Source organism: Coffea eugenioides, chromosome 8 (assembly GCF_003713205.1).
Source record: "Coffea eugenioides isolate CCC68of chromosome 8, Ceug_1.0, whole genome shotgun sequence".
NCBI classification, from domain to species: domain Eukaryota; kingdom Viridiplantae; phylum Streptophyta; class Magnoliopsida; order Gentianales; family Rubiaceae; genus Coffea; species Coffea eugenioides.
Window position 1 is genome coordinate 44,903,237 of NC_040042.1, and position 19,510 is coordinate 44,922,746.

Below are 19,510 nucleotides of genomic sequence, written 5' to 3' on the forward strand. Positions count from 1 at the left end.
TTCAATTTTTCTAACACTTACATTAGCTCTAAATTGTTGTATTATTAAAAGAGTAAATCTTTCCTACACTGATGGTGTATACACTATCATCGTTTAATTCATGATATGTGTGCAAAAGTTGAATTTAAAATTCAAATTTTTCATAGTTATCATTCATTCAATGCTGATAATATATAATGGAGGAAATTTCTAATAGCGATAATTCTATACATACGCGTGAGTATGAAATATTTAGTAGTTCTTGAGTAAAGTGTTTGCCTTCATAATTTGGAATTGTTCATTGCTTTTTAAGTTGAGCTATACAAGTTTAACCAATGTCATAGTTTTTTTTTTTCTTTTTGTCATTTTTAATAATAGTGAATAAGAATGGAATTCTTGGAGCTTGTTTTAGAATGTTAATATCATTTGCCAAATTTTATTCTCAAACCAATAACTTTGAATGGTGCATGAGTTCACTTATATGCCCATTCCAATAATTTAATGACAAGATTATTGAGTTAAATATTCAATCTTATATGCATTTGTTTGATTATAAGGAGTTTATACATCATCCTATTACTGTTTTTCAATACCATGTTTTCTTTCTTTCCTTTTTTTTTTTTTTACAAGAAAAATTAATCAGCACTAGATCTTGACCAGTATTGCCACCTTGGAGTTGTGAAACAATTAAATTATTGGTCGAGTGTACGTAACCTTAATAAACTTTAATAATGCGTGAGCAGCTTTGTCCATACGCAAGAGAGCCATTCCCAACCCTGCAATATTTCCATGAATAAAGGGCAAAAGTAGAACAATTCTTGGAAGATATCTTGTCCGAAACACAAATAAAATATTTTATCACAAAACGAAAATATATATCACAAGACGTACATTCATTTATATTCTAGTGAAGATTAAATAACAAGAAATATGATTTATTTCCTATTTTACCCTTCGAGAGGGTTAAAATAGCAAATAACAACTGCTATCATCTGATAGCATCCTTTTGCCGGCAAGTGATACGTGGCAGCAACCAAATCAAAATGCAGAATAAAATAGTAGTGTTAGTATTCAAACTTCAAACACTAATTAAGAAAAGCCTTCGCCATTGGCCATACACAAACCACTTGCGCAACGCTGCTTGGTCCTTACTCCACCAAACCTTCTCCGCCTACGGCCACAATGGACGACGGAAGCCAGTCACACGAGTCTGATATCTACGCTGTTCTGATGGATCGGTTTCATAGTCTCCAAGCCAGCCACGAGAAACTCAAAGAACAGTTCAATATTCTCCTGCAAGAAAAGAGCATTGCCGGTGGATTTGGAAGTACAAGTAGTAGAGTTGCACGAGTGAGAAACTCGGTGGAAGAAGTTATGAATATGCAAGAAGATTCGTCAGGTGAGTTGGCGGGGGAAGATTCCAGCTGGGCTAGCTATATTCATGGAGCTTACTATTCAGGGAGTCCGTACAAGAACGTGTTAGAGTGCATGGGTCATGCAGTTCATATCAGTCGAGCTGGCTCTGAAGAGATCATTTACTGGTGACTAATTACTTATAAGATTTTAGTTCAGTAACTAGATATCGTTATGGAGTTACTAATTTTGTTGTTAATATGACTTTTTCTTTATTTAGTCATGCATTGGTCGAGCATTTTCTCTCGTCCCTCTTTGTCCTTGATTCTTTCTTTATTGAATTTTTTTTGTTGTTTACCTTGTTGATCTGGCAGCTATATATGTTCTGATATGGGATGTGAAATAAGTTTGTTGCTTGCGTACAGGCACTTAATTTAGTTTTTTAAGTTTTTCTTGAAGCCTTTGTTGAGATGTTGGGTTCTATATATCTTAGGCATTTGAAATCTTGTAGCACTAGGTTTCTTAATTTAATTCCAATAGACCTTTGTAACTTAATGAATACTAGGTAGACTTGAGAGCTCAGATCAGTTTTGATTTGTAGTCTACTCTAACTTTACATGCTGTCCTGCGCTCTTGATTCTCTATTCGAATAATGCGCTAGCGGTCGAGACTGAGAATACAATAACTGGAGCGTGGACTTGATAAATCTAGTTATGTTTATGATTGCTCCATGCTGTATATTTTTCTATTGATGTAGCAGACTAGATCTTGAGAAATTAAAGAAGAATCTGCTGGATAAAGTAATTGAGAGGCAAGCTAGATGAACATTAATTACTGAGTTTGTGAAAGATTGGAAGATAGGAACTGGATAATTTTTAGCACAAATATTGATAGCCATTAAGATTTTAGCAGTAGTCTCCTTTTAGATATATAGATACTTGTTATCTCATCCAAATGCACGTAGTAGTAGTATTTTAAGGATGCTAGTACAAGGTTCTATTGCTATAAAATGACATATTGTATCTCAGCCTCAAGCATTGGAGTTACGGGTGCTAATCACATTTCCCTATGACTCGTACTTCATTTGGCCAAGCCTAAGGCTTGTATTGGAGGATTAATGAGGCAGCACTGTGATATAAAGAGAGCAGATGCTTGGCATTCCGTTGGATTAATTGCTGTAGTTAGTTTTGTCCGGATGATGTAATCTGCATGTTCTTCTATTTTTGCTTGCTTATGTTCTATAAGGGAAAAAAATTCTCCCTTGCAGGAATTCATCTGCTGAAAAGCTCTTTGGATACAAAGACTACGAGGTATTGGGACAAAGAGATGCAGTGCTGATCATTGATGAAAAGCGTCATGCATTGGCGCGGAAAATCATGGACAGGTTGAGCTTTGGACGGTCTTGGGCAGGTCAGTTTCCTTTCAAGAAGAGATCAGGCCAGATCTTTGTGGCAATAGTTACGAAAAGCCTGCTGTATGAGGATGGCGAGCTTGTTGGCACCATCACTGTTTCAAGTGATGCAGCTGTCTTTAATAATCTACATTTAGAAAATACAAGAGTAGGCCAAGACCCTACTGATGGTAAATCTAGAGGACGAGGAATAAATCAGAAAAGAATCCAGTTGCGTGCACAACCACAGATTGCATCATCTGTTTCCAATCTGGTGCTTATTCTTTGTTATGGCATTAAGTTTCTTTTCTGCTCCTCCCACTTGTTTTGTTTTGGTTGAATACATTATAATTTACTAGTTTCACTGCATTAAACAGGCCTCAAAAGTATTATTGCGGAAGCATGAAGACAGTGGATCTGATGGAAGTTCCAATATTAGGGAAAAGGAGCAAAATGAACTGGACAATGCATATCTAAAATCTGAGAGGCCACCTAGAGCACCAGTAAGATTTGATTCAACTTGCAAACTTTTCTTCAATCTGGCGTGAAGGAAGAGTTATGAGCTAACATCAATTTTATAGGCAACAAGACCGCAAGTTAATTGTAAGTCTCCCAATGCGAAGAATAAAATTGATGGAGATGGCTTTGAAAGCGAAGAATCCACAAGTGGATTTCCTCAGCCATTAAAACTTGTATTATCTCCTTCCCTCATGTAATTGTAGTAAATATCAAATTGTTCCATTCTTTGGTACTTTTTCAGTGGGGATTCATTTGAAGCATCATTTATATAATGAACAACTTCCTTATGTCTGTAGGCCGAAAAGGTATTAGCGAAGCTTCACATTGGGGGTATTGCCAATCTTAATAAGAACAAAGATGCAGTTGTCCAATGTAACAGCTTGAATGGTATGTCATGCAGCAAAGTATTGGTCGAGTCATCTTCACCTGGAGCACCACAAGCAACACAAGCAACTAGCTCACATAACGGTATTGTTGATGATGTGAATCACAATGAAGAACATGTTATAAAAGGTGTCTCTTCTGCAGCAAAAGGATTGTCGAGAAGATCACTAACAATATCTGATGATTTGACAGAGGACTTGTATCCTATAACTGCACCTGTCCGAGTTTCAGAACAGTTGCAGACGTCAGACTTGCAAGACTTGAATACAAATGGGCAGAATTTGGAAATGGAGATTGAGGATACACTACAACCTCAACCAGATATTCAACGGTTCCCGAACTCAAGGGAGGATAGTGGAAGCAGCATTGGTAGTCCATCAAGCAAAGGTGATGATGAATCAAACTTGATTGTACATTGTGAAATCCATTGGGAAGACCTGCAATTACGAGAGCAAATTGGCCAAGGTAAACTTATAGGATATTGCTTCTGCAAAAAATTGAAGATGTTCTCTGCCTTAATGACCACAAGTTGGCCATGTTTGGCTAGTGGACAGTATTTGATGATGAAATTTGAACTAAAGATTGCACAAAATGTTCCATCTTTGGACGTGCTTGATGAGGGGAAATCTGGTACATACCAAAAAGATCCTCACTGCTATGAAGTCCAACTGATTCAGTTTTGGATCATAGATATCTGAATCCTTCACTCACATAAAACACGAGTTTTCTCCTTAGTTCACATGAAAAAAATTGCCAAACATCCATCATGTTACCTGATTTTTCCCGAATAACTCAGATACCATATATCGTTGGTCTGCTCATGGTTGACTAGAGTCCTTTTTCTCGTTTAGGTTCATTCGCTGTTGTGTATCGTGGAATCTGGAATGGATCAGTATGTCTTCCAACTCTAAGAGTTCCTAACTGTGATTGACTTCTCATCAGGTTGACATGATGGTTCTCTGCATGCCTTTTTCCTTTCTTAGGATGTTGCAGTTAAGGTTTATTTCGGGAATGAATACAATGACCAGACTCTACTCAGTTACACTCAAGAGGTATTTGATGCAGGCAGTATGTCCATGACTGTTGTAATTTTTGTTCTGGAAAGAAAATGTTCCTTAATTCAATCTCCAACATGCACTTCAGCTTTATATAATGAGGACACTGAGACATCCAAATGTGCTGTTGTTCATGGGGGCAGTATGCTCACAAGAAAAACTGGCTCTGGTAACAGAATATTTGCCAAGGTATCTGGTAGTCTTCTGTGAAATTGCAACTCTATTGACCTTCAGCAGAAAATGTCTATCAGTAGTAGAGCTCTATTTTCCAATGCTTGAATCAATGTGTCTGTTCCATTGGCAAACTGGTGCTACTATCTTGTCTGGCACATTGACTATGGTCTCTTACCAGGGGAAGTCTCTTTAAAGCACTACACAAAAGTAATCAGCAATTAGACATCAGACGTCGTCTGAGGATGGCTCTTGATGTGGTTGGTTTCTGCTTAAAATTTTCCAGTTTCCTCCATTTACTTTTAATCCTTGGGATATGTAACCTCATTAAAATTCTTCTGAAATTTGTAATTGTATATTTCTCCTTTGGCTGCAGGCAAGAGGTATGAACTATTTGCATCACAGAAACCCACCAATCGTACATAGAGATCTCAAATCTTCAAACCTGCTTGTCGATAAGAGCTGGAATGTCAAGGTACTGTTACCTGATTTAGCCTGCGATTTATATGTTTATTGAAAAAATGATTAGAGTTTCGTTTTGACAGGTTGGAGACTTTGGCCTGTCAAAATTGAAGAATGCGACCTTCTTAACAAACAACTCTGGGAAAGGAACGGTAGATATCCTCATATTATTTCCTTTTTGTTCTTTTGTATACCTCGATCATTCTATCTGTAAGGTAATTTTTTTATCTACACTTAAACTGTTGTTGCTGCTGCAGCCTCAGTGGATGGCTCCCGAAATCCTTCGAAGTGAACCTTCAACGGAAAAGTAATTTCAAATTATAAGACTTTTCAGTACTCGACATTAAAAAACTGCAATTTTTTATCTGTTGTGATTATTTGTCATGCTTTTGCCACTAGCGATTCCTAATCTTTATGGTCTATTCTCTGTATCATCTAACAGCAGGATGAGGGGGGAAAAGAATCAAAAGAGAGAACTAGGCTGTCCCAGTATTGAGAAGTTGATCATACTGGACTAATATTACCATCTCTTATGGTTCATAAGAGTTCCTTCCTTCTTTTGCTTTTTGTATGGGGTTAATTTAAACATTTGAGAAACTAATGCAGAACATAGTTGGTGAAGTTAAGAAGCTTTTAAAGCAATTCATTTTATCTTAGGCACATGATGTTAAGGAGGTTTGGCAACTGACTTATTTTCCCGTTGTTTTAATAATGTGACAGGTCAGATATCTACAGTTTTGGAGTCATACTGTGGGAACTGATGACTGAATCCATACCATGGAAGAACCTGAACTCGTTGCAGGTAGATGTTGGACAAAGTTTATTTCTCAATTGCGAGTGCTTGTTTTTTGGCAAGTCTTAGTCTGAAGAAGCAGATGTTAGACAATAAACAAAAGAAATGATATCTGCAGTTTCTCTCGAGTTGATTCAATTCATTAGTACTTGTCTTTTCACTTAACAGGTTGTCGGAATTGTCGGCTTCATGGACCGCAGACTGGACCTTCCAGTAAACCTTGATCCCGAAATTTCATCCATCATCCATGACTGCTGGCACAGGTTTTCTCTTCATTCTGTGGTGTCCTTCACTTTTGTGGTTAAATCATGGAAATGAACATAGCTCTCATATTATGCTAACTCGTGAACTGATGCAGCAAACCGGAAAACCGTCCATCATTTCAAGATATTATCCAGAAAATAACAGATTTAATTCAAACTGGGCTTTAAAGCTGCTGCAGGGCTCGCGCTCGTGTATAATAGTAGTAGCAATACAAATGCAAGTCTTCCAAAAGTGTGGAGGAACTAAAACTATCGCCAGACTTAACCAATAATATGGTGTACAAGTCCTTTAAGTTCACACAACATATTTGTTGATCGAGAGTTCCCATCTTTCTCCTTTCCCTCCTTTTGTTTTCGTGTCAAGGAAAGATGAAAAAGGCTTTTGGAAAATGGAAATCAAAGAGATAAAATAGTAGCCTTAACAAAGAGTTGCATGAGAGTTTGAAGGACTTCATTACAGTTAATGACTTTTTGATTTCATTGACTCCCCCTTTCATTTGGTTTGTATGCGACACCAGCATCTAGTGGAATGGAAAGATGCATGTAAAATTGTGGTCATTGTATATTATGAGGTTATGAATTCTTTTCTTTCAAAGAAAAGACAAAGCGAAGTTAGGAAACTCAAAAAATTATTTCTATACAGTTCAAGCTACATTCCCATGGCTTTTGCATGAGCAAAACCTCAATTTTGACCTACCATGAAATACCACCTTAAATCAAACTAATACTAATACTAAAGAGTTACTACCCTTTTAGGGTGAAAAAAACCAGTTGACTCTCGAACTATTGAATTTGTACACTTTAAAGCCTTCAACTATTATGTATGTACTTTTAAATTTTTTAACTTCTGTAAATGTATATATTAACCCTTTTCTTTATTTTAATCGTCATTTTTAACCGAGTCTACCTCAAAACAACATAGCATCAATCGTCTTCTCCATTCAATTATGCCTGTTTATCACGATAACTATTTTGATTGTAGGTGAACTGTTATTAAATAATAGTTGATCACTAATCTATATTGTCAAATTTAGATGAAATTACACTTTTGGATTTTGTATTTTGCATAGATTCCAAATTTGGACACGATTTTTTGTGAATCTTTGAAATAACAAAAAATGTTATTTTACCACCATTTTATGATTCCTTTATCAAAATTTTCAAACTTATACAAAAGAATTGTATTTCTTGGAGTGTGAAGATATCAAATCGACAAGGATTTCATTTAAATTTTCGCGACACAGCTTAGCATATCATGATCATTTTCGATTATTTCAAGGCTCATTTAGTGTCAAATTCTCTAATATTTTATATCATTGAATTGCGAAAATATATATTGTTTACTTGGTCATATCTGCATTGAACAGAAAAAAACCTCAATTTTAAACTCTTCGATCATTTTTGCATTGACCCTCCAATTTGGACTATTCCTTTGTACTTTGTTAATATACTAGGTCTTCAATTTTTATTCATGATGTAGGCCCTGTTTGGTCCTTGAGTTTTTTATCAAGTTTGTCAACTACAAATTTTTTAAAAATTTTAACTACAGTAATTTCAAAAAATTTATCAAAATTTTTAAACTATATACACTTTAAAATATTTAAAAATTTACACACTTCAAAAAAAAATTTAAAAACTTCTACAGTAAATTACAGTAAAATTTTAGATAAATATCCAAAAAATTTACTTGTCAAACCGTGTCTGCAGTTTCATTGACTTTAATAGCTTAACATCCTGGCCCAAAAGTTTGCTTTATAATACTCTGTAGCACTTTTTAAAAAACAATTCTTAAAGGGTTACTCCTCATTACTAGATTATTCCAAGAAATTCACCAAAAGTTAGAATTGGGGTGGGACATTCTCAACATTTTAGGCAAGAACCTTGCCAAAAAATCAGATCTCAAAAGGTCAATCAAATGGCCAGCCAGCCTACGGGCTACAGGGGCCAGAAATGAGACAGACGACAAAAGAGAGTAGAAAATCTTGCTATTAAGTGTTAATGCAATTTCTGAATCAGGCAATCTGGCGTCTCTGTACCTTCACCGCCGATTAGTCTTTCGTGAAGGACATCATAGGGTAGGCAGCATCCCCGTAACAATCGAGCACCATACAAAAAAGAGGTCAGCTTTGGTGCGTCAGAAATTTTTATAGTCTCAAAGGGGCAGATGGGACGTCTCATTCAAGACATTAGCCATTTCCCGTACAACTTGAACAAGCAAAGCCCCATCGCAGTTCAATTTCCCACCTGTGGATTGAGAACAAAAAAAAAACGAAAGAAAAAATCTCATATATGACAATATGGCAATTTATTACTAGTAGCATTCCTATAATTACCATGCAAATAGGGGAGGAGGGGCTGGAACGGCTGTCTCTGACAATCGTTCCAAAAGGTTTACGGGTATGATTAGGTCAAAAAAATTTGTGCGACTCAGATTACTCCTTGTAACTCGATTTTCACGTCGTGCGGGATCTATAAAAATGTTGTTCTAGTGTTACTCGCTGTTGTTCTATTGTTACGCCTTATACAGATGATGTTACACCGTGTGTAAATGGTATTACACCTTCCGGAACGATTGCTCTGACAGCCGTTCCAGCCCCCGAATCCGCAAATAGGATAGTGACGTAGTACTAGTTTGTAGTTCTGAGCTAGCGTCTAACTCTGAATGGACGAGGCGACTAGTTTAGTACTAGTTAGTTTGTCGTTTGGATGGTTGATTATTTTTTAAAAAAAATTTAGTCATATATTTTTTAAATTATTTTTTTATTTTATATACATAATATCATAAAAAGTAAAAATATAGTTGTATTATTCTAAATTCTTTTAAGATAATCAATTATCCAAACACATGCAAGTTAACCACGGATCTTACCGAGAAAACTAGGCTACCAACTTAAGCATTATTAGGGGATTTTTTAGTATAATCATAATTGATGGACCTAGATAAGAAACTTGTCTAAATGCTACTATTGAGGAGGGATTTGAACAAGTTGTTTCTGAATAAGGAAAAAACTATAAATTTAAATGAATTAGAAGAAGGCGATCAAGCAGCATGAATTTTCTGCTTCACATAATTAAAGCGTAAACAAGTGTCCACCCATGATTTCTTCGGCAAAAGATGAATGAAGAACGAATGAAGCAGGGGCACCAATTATAAAAATTCCAAAGTTCTGGTGAATAAAATGGATTGGAGAAATTTTTGATGTAACCAGTGTGTTTGAATACTCGCAACTCATTAATTGAAAAGATTATTATATATTACAACACTCTTAACACTTTTATAGATGTGATTTATGTGAAACGTTAAATAATTTTTTTCAAATATTGAGATGTCCAAATTATTACCTGCATAGTATCGTTAAACCATTCTCAAGGATATACATATATTTGCGGAGTCATACTATTTATTACGCCTACTAGCTTACATTAATAGCTCAAAAACAAAGCTAGTTAAACTTCGATCACTTATTCTCTTGTGGAATCATACGTGTTTCAAATAGGGATGCTATTGAATCGAGTTGCTTGCGAGGGGTTCGTTCAAAAGCTTGACTCACACTTGATTTTGATCGAATGCGAGATGAGTACGAGTAGCTCGATAATTATTCAAGTCGAATTCGAGTATTGTTGTTTTTTTAAGGTCGATAACTCGTCGAATCCTATCGAGTATAAAGTAATTAATTAAAAATTATATATTTAGTTGTTACAATTTTACTCTTTTAAGGCTGAAAATTATATAAGTTACTAGAATTATTCTTTTAGTCGTGTCAAGTATTCGAGTTTAATCATACTGACAAGAAAATCGAGTATAATCGAATCGTCTCGAGTTTTCGAATCATTTTTCGAATTCGAGTTCAAACTCCACCTTTGCTGCTCGGTCGAATTCAAGCTCAAGTAATACCTTTTTACTATCGAATAAAGTCAAGTATCGAATCAAATTCAAGTATTGCGATACTCGTGCTTGGCTTGATTCGATTACATGTCTAGTTCCAAAGTAGTACATTGCTCTCAAGGGATCAGACATTGAACGACTAGCTGTCCAACAAGATCGAGAACAGCGTGCACGTGGAATTTGGACGGCGAACGTCTCCTTTTGTTGACCGGATATGATTTCTTCATTTCACACTTGGCATCCAACAGAAATTTATGCACGGGGCTGCCTATATACGACTCTGTGGGCACTACTTAGGAGGTTGGTCGGAGTCTTGACAGAAATGATTGACGATCAAAGTGGGAAATAATTTTACCACTTGAAGACTCCATGCTGAAAAGATCACCAAGTTTCTGGCTGAAAAGTTCACAGCGGAAAAGCTTCATTAACTGTATAAAAAGGTTAGTAACTTTTATGGAGAGGTCGTATCTGTTATCAATTCGAACTTGCAAGTTGCTCGGTTGATAATTTGATTTAAACTCGTTTTGATCGAATTTAAATTTAAATTTGAACTACTCGAAAGTACTATTGAATCAATTTTGCGTTTAAAAATCTGTGATATTTGAGAACTCCACAAGTTTTTATTGAGTATTGCATTAGCTAATTAAAAAATAAATATCAAATATGATTATACATGTATACATACACGCGTAGAAATTGCCAATACAGACTTAACATTGTTCTTGACATGTTTGAACTCGAGTAGCACTCATGTCTTTCGAATTTAAGTTCAAGTTCCAATAAGATATTACTCGAAATTGATTCGACTCGACAGCACCCTTAATTCTTAGGACTGTTAATTTCACTGTGCGATCTAAAGTTATTGATTTTCTTTTCAAAAAAGAATCTTCAATCAAGGTAATTGTATCACCTCTAGCACTAGTTTTATAATCTTTCGTTGTGACGAATTGAAGCTAATAATATAACAGGAAGAGGATTGTTAAAGATCGAACTGTAGACAGCAAAATTTTACTAACACAGCGTAGTTGAAACTTGTACGAGCCAAATCGATGTCTCTATGACATGGCAACGGTTTTATGTAAAAGACCAAAATGTATGATTCATGTTAACTTTTCACGTGGCGATCATGTCTGAGCCAAACTTGTACGAACCAAAGTTACTTTTATGGGCAAATCCATTTGTCTTCTGACGTGACAATAATACATGTAGCAACATTTGCAAGTGCGTTACAAGAGAGATGTTCACAATTTATTCATGTTTTAATACTAAAACCATAACTTATTAATGTATCGAATTGTGAATTTAAGAGAGATGTGAATTTTGTTCCTTCAAACGTTTATAAATCAACAAATTAATCATTAATTGTGAACTTCAAATAGTGCATACTATGTAGCTTCCCATGCAAGGCCAACCCTTTTTCCCAAAAAAAAAAGAAAAAAGAAAAAAGAACATGAGCTGCAGATATCCATTTGGAGACAGGAGAATCATGGATCGGATTTTTGTAGTAGTAGGAAAATCAAAGGTCCTCCTTGTTCAAAAAATTCGAATGTATTTGGCCACATTGCAAGAAGATCACGGCTGTGTATTGAATTGGAAGTACAAACTGAGTCCTAGGCTGCATGGGTGAGAAGAACAGTTTTGTCGGCGGGTGTACCCCAGTAATTTGAAGATTCCCTTAATTTGTCGCTCCTAATTTACGATGTTGATGTGAACTTCTTCGTTTGTTTATGAGAATGATCCGTGATACCAAATTACTCCTCTTTTTTTGTCTGGTGGTGGGGTGGGGGGATCATCTCTCAGGTCTCACCACGTGTATTACGCCAAATCCAGAATGTTAACAGTAGTATAAGAGTGATACAATTTACTTCATAAGATAAAAGGCAACGTGTTGTAGCAATTAACAACTCGAGTTATGATGCTTGTTTGATATCGGAATTCAGTATTTTAGTTTAATGAATTCAAATTTTAATATATTTAGATGCGTTTAATAATAAAAAATTAAATAACTGAATTAATTAAATGATACTGAATTTTCTAGACAAAACTTACTCTGAAAATAAGTGATAAACTATTCACTTATCACTAAATGTGATATACGCTCAAATGTATTTGATTTAATGTTTAACAATTCAATAAGTTAATGGATTCAAACTTCAAATTTTAATTTTCAGATTTTAATTTTATCAAACGCGCAATCATGATCATCAAATTGATCATGACAAATTTCATTTTATGATCTTTCTTATCAAACAAAATGAAAAACTGAGGCTGGAAAGGTTCCATTATTGCCAAAAACTTTAGGTAACTTTAGCGGATCTGTTTGGATTGTAAATTATTTGAGATATTTTTACTGTAGCATTTTTTGTGATGTGATGTATGTGAGATAAAAATGTAATAAAGATAAAAGGGTGTGTTGGAAATTGTAATGATGATGTAAGCAAATATTTGGCAAACTTGTACTAGTAAAATAGTAATGGGTGGGACACTCCATTATAATGAAATCTTTGAGTGCAAAATTTCTAAATTTATCGATAACAACGGAGTTGGTAAACCCACGACACCTTGAGTTGATACTTGACACATTCTTAATCAGTGAGAAATTGATGTTCATTAGGGATCAAGAAATGGTTATTTAGGTTCCAATGGTTTATTGAAAACCTCAAGAAACGAAAAGTTAAAATATAACCTTCTGGACTTGCTAATTTCAATCACCTTCCTAATTCCCAAGATGGAACGATCGGTCAATCTCAGCTTTTCCCAAGAACCAAACCGGTATAATTTCTGCCAACCGTAGAATATATCTGCAAACACCTACGTACGTACTACTTTTTGGTTGAAGTTGAACACACTATTTTATACTATAACCCATTGATAATCCCAAGTATCATTCTTTCACATGAGTAATAAATTAATACAGCACATCTACAAGAATTCGAGCTTTCACATTTGACTTCGTAGTATTTTTTTTTTCTTTTCCGAGTCCTCAGTCCCCACCTCTCCACTGTTTCATGTCCCCTTAATTATTTTCTTGGGGTTTTAGTCCAGTTTGGATGGTTGAATTTTTCGGGAATTTTTTTCCCCTTTTGACCAATTTTTTAGTCACTTTTTTACGTTATATACGTCGTATTGTTATAATATATCTTTCTGTAAAAACTCTAATCATTTTCTTGTATGTATGTCTAATTTAGTTAACATTTGGATAATCTATAGTAATTTGACTTTTCTAAGTTGATCTACCATCAAAGGATGCATACAAAATTATAACCTTAAGTTTGAGTGAAATTCTTTAGTTTGAGTGACTAATGATGAACACTTGAATTACCAAAAATCGGCTTACTCTAAAACTAGCACAAAATGTCGGATAAGCAATTATTGGAAAAAAGAAATTTAGTGGTATATTTTAATTATTATTTATCTCAAAAAAGTCATGTAACAAAAAAATAATACATTTATTACAAAAAAGGATAAATAGCAGTACCGTCCTTAACTTTTGGTCTCAAAATCTTTTTGCCCTTGCCCTCTAATGTTAATTATTGAGCACTTTGTCATCTTCCATTAGTCAGAGAGTCAAGCGAAATATGTTTAACCGTTTACAAATTACTGAACTTTCGAAAATGCCCCTAATTTACTTATTAGATTTTTTTTAAAAAAATTACTCTTGTCCTAGTAAATTCGTTCTTATTGTAAATAAAGACGTTGCTTTCTCTTCTTTAAAGCAAAACCCCAACTCTATATATGGGTTGTCATGTCATTTTATTTTGACAAATTAGTGGCTAAAAATACCAAACAAATCAGTGGCTACTAATCTCCTTTGACTTCAAGATTTTTTTTTTATACGACCACTTCAAAGCTTTACATGCCCTAGGAGTTTGTACAATAAATCAATCAATTTCATGCAAAAAACTCAATGGTAATAAAATTTGGGAAATTTTTCCTAGTGTTTAGCCAAAGATTTGTCATTTAAAAAAGGAGATAACATCCCAGTTATAGGGGTTGGGTCTTTCCTTTAAAGATGACAAAGTTTATAAGAATAAGGAATTTATTAGGACAAAGGTAATTTCGTCGAGAAGTTTCAATAGGTAAAAATAAGGGCATTTTCTAAAGTTGAATAATTCATAACGACCAAACATTATTGGTTTTGATTAATGAAAGGTTAAAATAGGAATAAGAGTAGGCTAAACTAACTATTATTGCCGTCTTAAAAAAAAAAAAAAAGAGACTGACGTAAGGAGTTGAGGTGCTAAAAAATAAATGTTATGTTTTAGGACCAAATGTTAAGGGGGTTACTGCAATTTACCAAAATAAAATAAAATAAAATCTTCTTGCCAAAGTTCCAAATAAGCTTTTAACAGTTGAGTTTAAAGGGGGGTTAAGGGTTAGGTTATTAGTTCCCCGGTGGCCTCAAGAGTTGCGGACTTTTGAGGTTTACCTGATTAAGGATTAGTAATTTAATTTTGATTTCTTCGTTGTAAGTTGAGTTATTTGCAAGGATGGGCCCCACGCAAATTTATAGTGTCCAGTAGTATAAATAATGGAACACGTATCGAGCTACCTTAGTTATAGAACAGTGGCAGTAAAATACTCAACGAGCTTCATATCGTTCGTTCTATACCTCGTCCGGAACACACAGTAGTCACACACTACCCACTTCCCTCTCCCACGACATGTATCCAAACAGGGCGGTTTCTTAGTTTGCTTGACACCAAAATCCCAAGATGAAAAAGGCTTCAAGGTGGCTCCGAGGACTTCTCGGGCTGAAAAAACCCGACCCCTCTTCGTCATCTTCTCAGGCTCCCACCACAGCCACGTCCAAGCCACCGCCCAAGAAGAAATGGAGCTTTGTCAAATCCTACAGGGAAAAGGACAGCAACGTCCCCATCCCCATGGAGAACAAGTCTCGAAGCAGCAGCGCCGTTGTCGGCCCGGCTCAGCCGAGTGATGATAATGATGATTCCGGCAATCATGCTATTGCCGTAGCTGCTGCCACGGCGGCTGTTGCTGAGGCTGCTGTCGCTGCCGCCCAAGCCGCCGCTGAAGTAGTCAGGCTAACAAGCAGCGGCAGAGCTGCTTCTGCTTCGAACATAACCAGAATGACGACGTCGTTTGCGAGGGGGGATTCTTCACCGGCGCATGTTGACGAGAGTGGCGCAGGCTATGGGAATCGTGGAGAGTGGGCAGCCGTTAAAATTCAGTCCCATTTTCGAGCGTATCTGGTTGGTTAAGTCTCTCGCTCCAAAATTTACATGTATACCCATTTGTTCGCGTTTGATTTACGTATTGTTCAAGGGCATAAGCGACTTTCTGCACACCATTTCTGGGACGTTCTGGTATATCAGTCCGACGTCGTGTTCCTGTAGTAAAGCTTCGGGAGGACGACGACGTCGGAGCTTAACAACAAATGGGTCAAAAAACGTCTTCTCAGTGACTGGTCCGAGTTGTCTTGCGGTGTCGTTTTGCCTAATGCCATTAGGAGTTATGCAATATATATATACATACCCTTCTAGCAGTACTAAAATATAGCTAATTGGTTTTCTTCTGTGCCGAAAAGTCAATTAGTGTTAAATAATTCATTTACGTTGGATTGGTTTTATTTTATTTTATTTTATTTTTAAATATAAATATATAGAAATATAAGATTTGGTGGGGGTGGGGTTATGGTGGAATTTTTTTCTTTTTAACAAGTAGAATGTGGACTCTGGGACCAAAAACAATTCAGTTTGTTTGTTTTTTCCTTTTTTTAATGGATATAAGTTTGGACGGGGTGGTCACAAATTTGTACATTTTTGCCTGAGGAATTGGGCATGGTCCAATAAGTGTACTTGCGATATTAATGTAGTTGGTTAAAGGCTTATTCATCCCTATTTCCTTTGGGGCAGGGGAGGTAGATTCGAATCAGATTGTTTTTTACTCTGATCCGTGTTTTTTTTTTTTTTTCTTGTACGTCAGTTACATACTGTGGGTAGACACTACTGTTACGTTTTATTGTGTCAGCATTAGACACTACTGTGCAAGTAATAGTGACTATTCCCCAAAATCTGAAGCTCATCTGTATGTTTTTCAGTAGTCTCAGCTGATGGCCTTTAGTGGAGATGGGCATTCTCTTGTCTGAGTATGGGAGGTTGGGGAATGGAAATTGCTTGTGCATTTTTGTTGATTATGGACAGAAGGTTAAAACTTGGAATCTGAATTGACTTGGGGTCAATTCAGAAATGTGCTGCAGTTGCAGTTGCAGTTTTTTTAAGCTGTGGTGGTTGATGACTTGCTTTAATTTCTACAAGTCCCATCAGTCCTTTTTTTACTTTCTAGTGAGGGAAGGGGGAATTGAGGATGTTATAAAGTCAAGTTGAATTAATGAGCTGTTGTGATAAAAGCAAGATTTAGATCAAGATGGATTGAGACTTTGGAGCCCAGGAATTATATATATATCATCAGTTGCATTAGTCATCGGGCGGGTGGAAACAAAAATTGACTTGGACCTGCACCACAGATGATTCAGCTTATATTAATCAGTTCAGACTAATTAATATTATTGCCACTTGCTGATGTTCCTTGGTACATAAAAGTGAAGTTCTGCATGAAAACTGTCCCTTCTTGTTGTTATTGCAGAGTTATGAATTGCAAACTACTACCAAAAAGTTGAAATAGTTTGAATGTTCTGATGTATCCCTTCCATCTCTAAGATGATTATTTTGGGATAAAAAGTTGGGAGATTGGATTTACCTCTTAATACTTTGTCATCCTGTTGTCCTTTCTATCTGCAGTTTCTTGGACCACTTCTCTTTGCATGGAAACTGGTGTCCCCTGAGATGTCCTTTTTCCTTTTTTTTTTTTTTTTTTTTTTTTTTCCCTTCTTCTTCTTCTTCGATTTTTATTTTTAATGTCAAACTTTTGCTTTTAAGTCTCTGCCCTGTGAAGCTTCTAATCTTTCATCTTGTTGAGTAATCATGATGCAAGTCAATCTCAAGAAGTGGCACTTCAGAGTTTATTTGCGTTAGTAATATATGGTCTTTGGCTGACATTATTGATCAACTTTTTCTTGGATGGGTATTTGAAGTCAAGAAGAGCTTTACGAGCACTGAGAGCACTTGTGAAGCTTCAAGCATTAGTTCGAGGTCATATTGTGAGAAAGCACACTGCAGACATACTAAGAGAAGTGCAGGCACAAATGCGAGCAGTGTTGCGAGTCCAAGCGCGGGCGAGTACGGTCCGTGCTCAAGTCTTTGAATCGCCCCACAAAGCTAATCACATCCATTACCCTGTAAGCAAAATTTCCTTTTCCCATCCAATGGTGCTAGTTTTCTTTCTTTATTTTTATACATAAAAGAAGTGTTCTCAAAGGTCGCATACGTGCTACTTTTGACTGTTAATCGACTCCACCACTCTAGACCTGCTTTTTTACACTGATTCTGTATATGCAGCATGTTGTAAAAGTAGTCCTTGATTTCAATAGGAGAAGTAGGTTGTTTTTAACTACTTTTCTGCCAATACTTGATCTTTTACAATGCTCTAATATCCACATTAAGTTCCTAATCCGCACTTCTTTCATGAGCTGAGTTAATGGAAGAAATAATTTCCATGTCCAAACTTTCTTGTATCTGAAACCACCGTTTCTTGTTTAAAGATGATTTTAGCTGCCAGGAATACTGCATTTACTCTGGATCAACAATACGTGGAGGTACCGCATTTTGTTATTATTAATTGGTAGTAAATTCAATGTGCAGGGCCCTGCAACTCCTGAGAAATTTGAATGTATATCACGGGCCAAGAGTATGAAACTTGGTGAAAATCTGCTGTTCAGGGTACGAGCTGGAACTTCCCTGTTTTTCCTTTATCTTGTTAGTGTTAAGCTATCATACATTGACGCGTACTTTGTCAAGATGATAATTTTGCATTCATGCTACTGGAACCAGAGAAATAGCTTAAAAAACTGGAAGATCTCAAGCTATCAGGACTCCAGAATGGATATCAAGTCATGGGAACACGAAGGATCATCTACGAAAACTGGCTTCAGAGGTGACGAGGCGAATGACAAGGTTCTCGAGATTGATACTGCGAGGCCTCAAACCAGGCACAAAATTAGGAACCTTTTTCACTCTTCTCATCTCAGCATTGGCTCGGACCAATGTAGTCATAGCTTCACCACATCAAAAGACTCCACAGTTCATCAAACGGTCCCAAGTCCATCTTCTTGCGAGGTCCAATCCGTGAGCCCTCTGAAGTTCTCACACGATGTCGAGGATGATCCTTTCTGCACAGCTGCAAATAGTCCACTGCTTCACTCAGCTTCATCTAAAGGCGGTTCAAAGAGAGGACCCTTTACCCCAGCCAAAAGTGATGGCTCAAGAAGCTGCTTAAGTGGCTACTCTGACTGCTACTATCCAAACTACATGTCCTGCACTCAATCTTCCAAGGCGAAGATAAGGTCCCTAAGTGCTCCTAAACAAAGGCCTCAGTACGAGAGATCAAGCTCAACTAAGAGGTTTTCAATGTATGGCTATGGTGAACCAAAATTCAGCAATCCTCAAAGGGTTTCTGCATTGCATGCCAGCTTCACCAGCAAAGCTTATCCAGGGTCCGGACGATTGGACAGGCTTGGCATGCCCATTAGAGAAGAAGCCATTGGGTTCAGTGGAGGCCAGTGGCATAGATTTTAGAGTACTCTTATTGACTTTAGCCACTTTCCTTTTTTTTTTTTTTTTTTTTTTTCTAGTATGAGGTACTGGCTGACAAAAGGCTAGCTTAGGTCGCTTTTGTAACTTATTTAAAATTTATGAAATATTGACCGAGAGTCAGATCTGGTACAGTAAAGATCATGGTGATTATAGCTCCAACCAAGCAAAGATACTACTCTTCCTCGGGACCGTTAGGTCCTGGGGTCGAACCTCCGCAGCAATATCAGTTCGCCGTGCATCTAACGTGCTAGGTCTGGTTGGGGCGCTGGATCGGGTCGGAGTGGGGATTAGTCGGGCCGCCTTTACGGACTTGACCCGGACACCCCACTCCGTCGAAAAAAAAAAAAAAAAAAAAAATAAGATGTACTTGTGATGAAAGGCCAGAATGTAATCTAAACTAGTCTTATTTCAATGACTCTTATGGAATCTGATAGCCTTTTTATACAGGAAAAATGATAAACTACGTTTGATTGATTGATTGACTACGTCAAGAAGTACATAAAAGATTGGACGAGGTATTCAAGGAATCCCTGTTCCGTTCTTTTATGTTTCCTCTGCTCCCTTCTGATAATTGTCACGGCGA

At 36.4% G+C, this 19,510-nt stretch overlaps 2 protein-coding genes across 3 annotated transcripts; both read left to right on the forward strand.

The window, feature by feature from the left end:
• The first annotated feature begins 1,161 nt into the window (after positions 1–1,161).
• On the forward strand, positions 1,162–6,537 carry LOC113780887 (serine/threonine-protein kinase EDR1). The gene is made up of 14 exons (XM_027326668.1): positions 1,162–1,520; positions 2,600–2,996; positions 3,100–3,225; positions 3,538–4,090; positions 4,477–4,517; positions 4,609–4,677; positions 4,769–4,869; positions 5,033–5,111; positions 5,228–5,326; positions 5,397–5,465; positions 5,571–5,620; positions 6,034–6,115; positions 6,275–6,369; positions 6,465–6,537. The coding sequence occupies exons 1-14, from the start codon at positions 1,162–1,164 to the stop codon at positions 6,535–6,537; spliced, it is 2,193 nt and encodes a 730-aa protein (XP_027182469.1).
• An 8,297-nt stretch (positions 6,538–14,834) lies between these two features.
• LOC113781496 (protein IQ-DOMAIN 14) lies at positions 14,835–19,101 on the forward strand. Of its 2 annotated transcripts, none has more exons than XM_027327442.1 (4): positions 14,835–15,468; positions 17,310–17,513; positions 17,977–18,054; positions 18,166–19,101. In XM_027327442.1, exons 1-4 carry the CDS (start codon positions 14,971–14,973, stop codon positions 18,907–18,909), a joined length of 1,524 nt encoding a protein of 507 aa, XP_027183243.1. In that variant the 5' UTR covers positions 14,835–14,970; the 3' UTR covers positions 18,910–19,101. The 2 variants fall into 2 exon arrangements, with proteins under 2 accessions (XP_027183243.1, XP_027183244.1); XM_027327443.1 differs by having other exon boundaries at positions 17,310–17,459.
• The last annotated feature ends 409 nt before the right edge of the window (positions 19,102–19,510 follow it).